Below are 9683 nucleotides of genomic sequence, written 5' to 3'. Positions count from 1 at the left end.
GTACAGGGGCGTGTTTCCATTGTGGTCCATTAGCAGAGTTTACAAGGAGTCTCCTATACTGAATATCTACTGAGTGATGTGTCATGTCTGCCACTGTTTGAACAGATAGATAAGGCCATCGGTGAAGTAAAGGGGAGGGTCTGGCCCGTCAAACTTCTTTTAAAAAGGAAGTGGATGATTTGAGATCATTTCTTCGGTAGGGCTTAGTTCAACAGCAGATTGATGATGGTTGATTTATTTAAATGTTATGCTGAAAAAGGGAAATACAAGTACAATGCATTCACTGGAATAACACGTCATGGATGAGAAAACACAAACAGACATACAGTAACAACAAAGAACCAGTGGTGTAAAGTAACTAAGTACATTTACTTAAGTACTGTACTTAAATACAATTTTGAGGTATTTGTACTTTACTTGAGTATTTCCAATTTCCAATACTTTTACTTCTACTCCACTACATCTCAGAGGCAAATATTGTACTTTTACTCCACTACAATTATTTGAAAACTTTAGTTACTAGTTACTTTTCAGATATAAATTATTATATTATGAAACATACATTAACCACTTTAACCCTATTTTAGACCGAGGCTGTTTGAAAATAGCCGATCTACAAGTTGTGAGCTTGTAGATCTGCTATTTTCAAACATTTTAGTACTTTTACTTTTGGTACTTTAAGTACATTTTGATGCCAATACTTTTGTACTTTTATTCAAGTACATTTTTAATTCCGGACTTTTACTTGTAACGGAGTACTTCTACATTGCAGTATTGGTACTTTTACTTAAGTAAATAATTTGAGCACTTTTTCCACCACTGCAAAGAACAGACATTGATCCCTATAAAACCACTCTAAAAATATACAACTCTACAAAACTATACCAAGGAGGAAGCAACAGAGAGGTGCAGTAAACTGAACTGTGGTCAATGTTTAACTACCCTTGGGATTTGCATAATTCTTGCTGGGGTGTTTATGAGGGCATAAACATGACATTTAATAACGTAATAAAAGGCGAGGCAAGTTCATTTGTTCATTATAGCACACATTTCAATGCAATTCAAAGCATGCTTAAAGCGTTGACACAGAGCATTTATAAACACGTCGTGAAAGGACATTTGAATGAACAATAGGAAGTAAAATTACTGTTCATTAGAAATTATTTAAAATAAAACCCTCAATAACAGGCAGTGGCAAACAGAAAAGTCTTCAGCTTTGATTTAAAAGAACTGAGAGTTGTAGCAAGTAGACCTGCAGCTCTCTGGGAGTTTGTTCCAGATTATGTAATGAATAAAAAACAGAACGCTGCTTAAGTCTGAATCTGGGTTCAGCAAGCAGACCTGTCCCAGAGCACCTGAGAGGTGCGAAGCGACACGTTTTGAACTTGTAGATCTGCTACTTTTGCCGTTTTTGAATTTGAATCCTGAAAAGTAACAGTTTTGGACATTTCCACCCGACAGAGAGGATTTTGAAATGAAGTCTTTGATTTCTCTGAGAACTGCAGTGATATGATCTACTATCGTATTAGTAAGAACTGAGGCAGCAGCGTTCTGAATCACCTGCAGTCTTCTGATGGACGGCTTAGGGAGACCTGTAATGGCACTGTTAATTTGTTAAAGGTGCCATGGTTTTGCACTTTTTCAGTTTTTCATGTGTCTATGAGGTTGATAGAACTTCATTAACTCTATAACTGCCAAAGACGTTTATAAACGTCTTTGGGCCTTCAGCTATTGCCTGCCAAAGACGTTTAAAAACGTCTTTAAAAAAAAAAAAAAAAAACTTTTTTCAAAAAAAAAAAAATTCTAAAAAGATTCTCTAATTATTTAAGATTGACACCTTTTCGATATTCCAAACGAATAAGGAGATAACAATTCCCAAATATTTGCTGCTCCATCCACTTCAATGTTAAAATTGAAACGGACAAACAATTCACAATGTTTTTTGGTTTGAAACTACTGGTTTTGAGCTATTTTCAAACATCAAACAACACATGACAACAAGGTCAAATTGACCTCGTTGACATTTGTGAAACCACACCTGAATCTCATCTGTGATTAGAAATTATCTGGGATCAATCATACTGGAGAAAAATATTTTGTGGCTATGCGAAAAGGTACCAAAATCGGTCAAAACCCTGGCAGAGGCTACAGACTTCTCTGACTATTTTGAGTTTCTACCTGGAGGCTGAAACCTTGAGGGTCAAACGTGCCAATAGAAAAGCAGCGCTTTATTGACATAGTAAAAACATACCCTCCCCCTCAATATCATAACACAACAGGTGTGGGCATGAGGAGGAGGAGGGACTAGGACAATTAAATATCCGATCTACAAGCTCACAACGTGACACAGCACGACACGTTGTGAGCTTGTAGATCAACTCTACAAGCTCACAAAGTGCCGCGCTGTATCTGGGCAAAAGTGCCATTTCAGCCCCTAGCTCTCCCCCTAAGATTCTCTGCACGTCCCTGCTGTCCATGAATGCATGGACAACAGAATAACATACAAACATAGATAACAGTAGATAGATACAGTAGTAAATAGTAGGAAGTAGCATCAGTTGAAAAAGGTGGAAAAGATGGAAAAACAAACACTTTTTTTTGTGCCTTGTATCTCTGTTGTATTTCTGTTTCTGTCACACTTTGGCCTAACAGCTTAGAGCGTTGTGTTGTCCTCTGGGTCTCACAGAGCTGTGAAAAAGCTTTGTCATTTCTAAGTTAGTGACTTGTAACCTTAATCTCAGCTGGGGTGTTTTCTGTCAATGTTTGATTTCCTTTATCTCTCTCTCGCCCTCTCCCTCTGCCTCTCTCCTTCTTGCTCTGTCTCTCTCTACCCCTCTCTCTCTCTCTCTCTCTCTCTCTCTGGTTGGCAATGCAGGCGGCTCGCCCCCGGAAGGGGAACGTTGGAACAGGTGAAGCTGAACTCAGCTTCTCTTTAGTAACACATTCAGGCAGCCGTCTTTAACCGAGGACTGAGAGACTTCACTGCCAACAAACACCCCAGAGAGAGAGAGAGAGAGCGAGAACAAAAACAACTGCTCTGTATGCTGCCTCCAAACTCAATGGAGTTTACTATACTTTACTGCCGGGGATTATGCAGCTAAAAGAGAGAGAGAGAGAGAGATCCTCCATCTATTCTCCAGCTCAAGCTCTTCTTCTGTGCGTGGTTCCATCTGATGTGATCTGGTTTGTGGAGTGAATTATGATTATCGCTGGCCTGGGTTTTTGGGCCTAAACTGTACGTGTTTTTTTTGGGGGGGGGTGGGAGGGGTTCTTCTTGGCATATCAGAGGAATGAAAAGCACATTTTTCTTTTGCTCCAAGTCGATCATCAAAAAAAGGTCGAAGAAATTTGAATTCCCACAATACCAGTGTTAACTTTGACAGCAAACTCTGAGTCTTAGTCTTTTGAATAACACACCATTTAGTTTTAGTCATCTGAAATTGTTTAGTCTTAGTCTAGTCTTAGTCGACTAAATATCTAAATCTTAGTCTTTTAGTCTCGGTCAACACAATGAACACGCCACACTAACGTGTAGATATTCGCGTGTGGCTGTCTGGTCACACGGTCGCGCAGCAGCGAGGGCCTAAAATCATGGCCAGCATGGCTGTCCAGCTCCTGGGCTTCTTCCTGGCTCTGCTGGGCTTCGTGGGCACCGTGGTGGCGACGTGTCTCCCCCACTGGCGGCGGACGGCCTACGTGGGCTCCAACATCATCACCGCCACCTCCTACATGAAGGGCCTGTGGATGGAGTGCGTGTGGCACAGCACCGGCATCTACCAGTGTGAAATGCACCGCTCCCTGCTGGCGCTGCCGCCTGACCTGCAGGTATGCTAGTAGAGAGAGCCCCTCTATAGGGCACTGGTTCTCAAACTTTTTCATGCCAAGGACCCCCAAAATGATATGTATTTGGCAGCGGACCCCCATCTAAAAATATTTTGTTCCAGGGACCCCCCAGAAGCAAAGATTTGAGTTACAAATGTTCGCTTTAAAAAATATATATTCAAAGATTTGCAAAACTTTCAAGATTTTTCAAAAATAGCAGATCTACAAGCTCATAGCGCGGCACTCGGTGCCGCGCTATGAGCTTGTATATCTGCTATTTTTGAATAGCCAAAGTATAAAAGGTCATAATTATTCTGATGCTATATTTACACATTTTTCTGGGTACCCCCTGGAACACCCTCAAGTACCCCTGGGGGTCCCCGGACCCCACTTTGAGAACCAATGCTATAGGGCACTGGTGGTTTCCAAACTGGGGGTCGGGACCCCAAATTATGGGGGGGGGGGGGGGGTGGTCCCCAGAGGATTAGCTTAATGTGCAACATTGTTTTCTCGCTCAACAGTAAACAAACCAACATACAGTATAAGTGTATGCAGGGTATCTGCACATTTCTAAAGTTACAATTTAATGACCTTTAAGAACTTTTTAATACCAAATGATCAAATACTACGTAAGAAAGAGGCAGACATTGTGAAAATAGCCGATCTACAAGGTGGCACAGCACCGGCATCTACCAGTGTGAAATGCACCGCTCCCTGCTGGCGCTGCCGCCTGACCTGCAGGTATGCTAGTAGAGAGAGCCCCTCTATAGGGCACTGGTTCTCAAACTTTTTCATGCCAAGGACCCCCAAAATGATATGTATTTGGCAGCGGACCCCCATCTAAAAATATTTTGTTCCAGGGACCCCCCAGAAGCAAAGATTTGAGTTACAAATGTTCGCTTTAAAAAATATATATTCAAAGATTTGCAAAACTTTCAAGATTTTTCAAAAATAGCAGATCTACAAGCTCATAGCGCGGCACTCGGTGCCGCGCTATGAGCTTGTATATCTGCTATTTTTGAATAGCCAAAGTATAAAAGGTCATAATTATTCTGATGCTATATTTACACATTTTTCTGGGTACCCCCTGGAACACCCTCAAGTACCCCTGGGGGTCCCCGGACCCCACTTTGAGAACCAATGCTATAGGGCACTGGTGGTTTCCAAACTGGGGGTCGGGACCCCAAATTATGGGGGGGGGGGGGGTGGTCCCCAGAGGATTAGCTTAATGTGCAACATTGTTTTCTCGCTCAACAGTAAACAAACCAACATACAGTATAAGTGTATGCAGGGTATCTGCACATTTCTAAAGTTACAATTTAATGACCTTTAAGAACTTTTTAATACCAAATGATCAAATACTACGTAAGAAAGAGGCAGACATTGTGAAAATAGCCGATCTACAAGCTCACAACGCCTGTGAGCTTGTAGATCGGCTATTTTCATAATATTTATCAGTGGAACCGAGTCAAACTATTGCCTACAATTAGAAGTGCTTGCCAGGGTGGTGGGGTTCAAATATGATTACGTTGGGGGGTCGCGGCCTGAAAAGTTTGGGAACCCTTGCTCTAGAGCAGTGGTTCCCAAACTGGGGGTCGGGGACCCATGTTTGGGTCGCAGACCAATTCTTATGAGTCGCGAGTAAATATCAATTTTTTTTTGTTTCCTACATAAAAATAAAACAATAATTGGCCTGTATTTGGCCACAGACCCCCCACCTGAATTTGTTTTGTGCCGGGACACCCAGAAGAGAAGATATGTGTAAAAGAAATGTGAAAAAAAAATCTAAAATGTTTTTTTTTTTTAAAGTTAAAAAATAGCAGATGTACAAGCTCGCAGCGCATCACAAAGTGACGTGCTGTTAGCTTGTATATCTGCTATACTGTTTTCTGAAAAAGGTATTTTGCTTATAGCTCTAAAATAACTATCTAAAATGACACAGATCATTTCCCGGTTTCAATGGGTTAATCTACAACGGTCTAGTTTGAGTTATTTCAGGACAAGATAGTAAAACCCTGCTTGGTCGCCTGGAACGGTTTGCTGTAATGCCATTCCCCACGCTCTCTGTCCGCCTTTCTTGTCTCTCTCACTGTCGCTATCGAAAAAAAAAGCAGAAAGGCAACAAAATAGGTGATCAAGATATTTCAAGATATTTCCTCTTACTTTTGTGACTCCACTCTTTTCCTCTATTCCACTTCATCTACAATGCATCGAGCAAGACACTGAACCCCCAACTGCTCCCAATGAGCAGGTTGTGCCTTGCATGGTTTCCTCCACCGTTGGGTGTGTGAATGTGTGTGTGAGAATGGGAGTGCGACTGTTTGTGTGAATGGGTGAATGTGATGCACATTGTACAGCGCTCTGGATAAAGGCGCTATATGAATGCACCATTTACCATTTAGTTACCATTTACATGCTTTAGGTCAGTGGTGGGAATTTGGTGGGTCCCAGATGATTTGCTTAATGTGCAACATGGTTTTCTCACTCAACAGTAAACAAACCAACATACGGTTTAAGTGTATACAGGGTATCTGCATATTTCTAAAGGACTTTTAAAACCTTTTTCATACAGCTAAAAAAATAAATTAAAAAATAAGACCATTACTGCATCAAAAGTAATCAACATATTATGCTATAAAAAATATTCAAACATTGGCCAAATTGGGACTGTATTACCTGAGAAAGAGGCAAAAGAAATTGAAAATAGCAGATCTACCTCACAATCTGCTATTTTCACAATATTTATTTGCGGAACCGAGTCAAACTAAATGTAATATCTCAATTCCAAGTGCTTGTCAAGGTGGTGGGGCCCCTAGTTCAAATATGTTTATTTTCGGGGGTCCCCAGTTCAAACGCGATTATTCTGGGGGTCTCAGTCTGAAAAGGTTGAGAACCACTGCTTTAGGTTCATCCATTCATCTCATTCTACCGTTTATAAGTCCACATGCTCCAGAACAGTGGTGGAAAAAGTACTACAATTCTTTACTTAAGTAAAAGTACCAATACTGCAATATAAAAATACTCTGTTACAAGTAAAAGTCCAGAATTAAAAATGTACTCGAGTAAAAGTACAAAAGTATTGGCATCAAAATGTACTTAAAGTAACAAAAGTAAAAGTACTAAATATTTGAAAATAGCCGATCTACAAGCTCACAACGCGTCGCGATGCGACGCGTTGTGAGCTTGTAGATCTGCTATTTTCAAATAGCCTATGTATAAAATAGGGCTAAAGTGGTTAATGTATGTTTCATTATATCATAATTTATATCTGAAAAGTAACTAGTAACTAAAGTTTTCAAATAATTGTAGTGGAGTAAAAGTAGAATATTTGCCTCTGAGATGTAGTGGAGTAGAAGTAAAAGTATTGGAAATTGGAAATACTCAAGTAAAGTACAAATACCTCAAATTTGTACTTAAGTACAGTACTTGAGTAAATGTACTTAGTCACTTTCCACCACTGTCCAGAACCAAAGTGTTTCCTCTCTGTGCCCGTTTCATCCCCATAGGCGGCCCGTGCCCTCATGGTCCTGTCCTGCGTCACCTCCACGTTGGCCGTCCTGGTGGCCATCATGGGGATGAAGTGCACCCGCTTCGCCCGCGCCTCCAACACCAAGCCCGCCCTGGCGCTGAGCGGAGGCGTGTGCTTCCTCTGCGCCGGGCTGCTGTGCCTCGTCACCGTCTGCTGGACCACCAACGACGTCATCCTCGACTTCTACGACCCCTTCCTCCCGAGGTTGTGGTCACAGTTTTGCTATATCGTTGCTGTCGGGCAGAAACCTCCATATCTCCACATCCTAAGTTTTCGTGTTTTGTCGTAAATTTAACGCCCTTCTTGATCATACTACAGCGTCACACAAAAACAGAAAAAGTAGCAGATCTACAAGCTCTAAACGGGGCGCAAAGAGATGCGTTTTGAGCTTGTAGATCTGCTACTTTAACTGTTTTTGAATTTGAATCCTGAAAAGTAACAGTTTTGGACATAATTATGAGGTTTCCACCCGATCAGTGTTTTTGATTTTGATTTCGTTTTGAGTTAGTTTTAATTGTTTTGAAAAGGCTTAGTTTTTTAAGTTTAATTTCTATTTGTTTTATCATTAGTTGTATTTTTTTTTTTTTATTGTAATATGGGGTAGTCAACAAGCTCTCTTTTAATTTATTTTTATTCTGTTGGTTTTAGTTTGTTTTTTACACACACAATATGCAGTTTCAGTTAGTTATCGTTTCCAATCTGTATGGTATGGAATACCATATAATACAATATAATTTATACAATTGGGGTGGTTGTATGGTCTCCCTGCTCTTCTATTGAGACTTTTAGATCGTGTCAAAGGTCATGTCTCACCTAGACACAGGATCTGACACGAAATTTTGACCTGATGGTCAAGATTAAATTTATCCCAAACATTAAAGGAAGTAAGCAAGGCAATCAATCCTGTGTTGATGATGGGAAGTCCATGTGTACCTGAATAAGCTTAATATGTGCAGACTTCTAATAAACATATTAATGAAAACAATAAGTTAAATTTATCCCCTGAGCAAGCATGCAGGCTCCATTAGCTCAATGGTAAAAAATGTCAGCACTTTCGCATGGAAACCACGATCATATCCGTGGTAGAAGAGGAAAGTTACATAGTGCATCTTTAACTAAAATAATTCCCCGTTTCCTCCTCCTCCTCCCCCATGCAGCGGGATGAAGTACGAGATCGGCATGGCCGTGTACCTGGGTTTCGCCTCGGCCTTCCTCAGCATAGCCGGAGGTCTGGTGCTGTGCTGGAGCTGTGGGGGCGGCGCCAGGCCGGTCAGGAACCGCCTCCGTGTGCCCAGATATTACCCGTCATCTCCTCCTGCTCCTCCTCCTCCTCCCTTCAACGCCATGCACCGCCCCGCACCTCCGTACCGTCCCGCGGAGGCTCTGAAGGACAACCACCGCATTCTGTCGTCACGGATGTCAACGTCCAGCAGCGGCTACAGGCTCAGTGACTACGTCTGAAATGGCTCTTTTTGACTTAGAGGAACTACGAGAGACCGTGACGGTGTGTGTGCCGTGAAAAGGTTATTTCACAGGGTTCTGGATTTGTGTCCGTTACGTTACGGCTGGGATTCATATAGGGTTCTGAGGACCTAATTTGGAGCTCCAGCTGCTCAGGAGGTGGTACTACTAACCCCGAGTTCTGGGAACCCTTAATACTTAAAAACAAAGCTTAAACTAAAAATGATTGAATTTCTTTTCGGAAATCGCAAATCTACAAGGTCACAACGCTTCGCAACGTGACACGTTGCGAGGTTGTAGATCATCTTTTTTTTATTTTGTATTACTGGAAGGCTTCGTAAGTCAAATAGAGAAAGAAACAGGATTCCCAGTCCACTCTAATGGAAAACCAGGGAAAAGTCATAGATTTTCAAAATCCCATTTTCCAGGCCTGGATCCTTTATGAAAAAACAATGAGCTAAAAAGTTCCCCCGCAGGCTTTAAAAGGACAATCACTGCACCCCGTCACGTCTAACAGGATTCCCCCAGTCCACTCTACTAGAAAACCTGGAAAAGGCCTTTATGAGACATTATGATATATAAGGTCTATATAAAAGTCATGAAATTGAAATGTGAGCCTCTCTGGATGCCTTATTCAGTGTTGCCAGATTCTGTGAGAGAAACAAGCAACCAGGTCTAGGAAAACCAGCCCAAAAGAAGCGACTATGGGCCACATGAGCACTTTAACATATACATCAGCTATTTGAAAAATAGCATATCTACAAGCTCACAACGCGCCGCGATGCGACGCGTTGTGAGCTTGAAGATCGGCTATTTTCAAATAAAATATTGCGGGGGAATTATAATAAGCAGATCTGGCAACTCTGGCCTT

At 41.5% G+C, this 9683-nt stretch overlaps 1 protein-coding gene across 1 annotated transcript; it reads left to right on the top strand.

The window, feature by feature from the left end:
- Positions 1-3591: 3591 nt before the first annotated feature.
- Positions 3592-8812, top strand: LOC308105922 (claudin-14-like; the record flags this gene model as incomplete). Its single annotated transcript, XM_080456888.1, has 3 exons — positions 3592-3825; positions 7329-7555; positions 8509-8812. 3 exons carry the CDS (start codon positions 3592-3594, stop codon positions 8810-8812), a joined length of 765 nt encoding a protein of 254 aa, XP_080313014.1.
- Between the last annotated feature and the right edge of the window lie 871 nt (positions 8813-9683).

The sequence above is a fragment of the Gymnoscopelus braueri genome, assembly GCF_963280865.1.
Source record: "Gymnoscopelus braueri genome assembly, chromosome: 18".
NCBI lineage: Eukaryota > Metazoa > Chordata > Actinopteri > Myctophiformes > Myctophidae > Gymnoscopelus > Gymnoscopelus braueri.
This window is presented reverse-complemented; position numbering and strand designations above follow the sequence as displayed.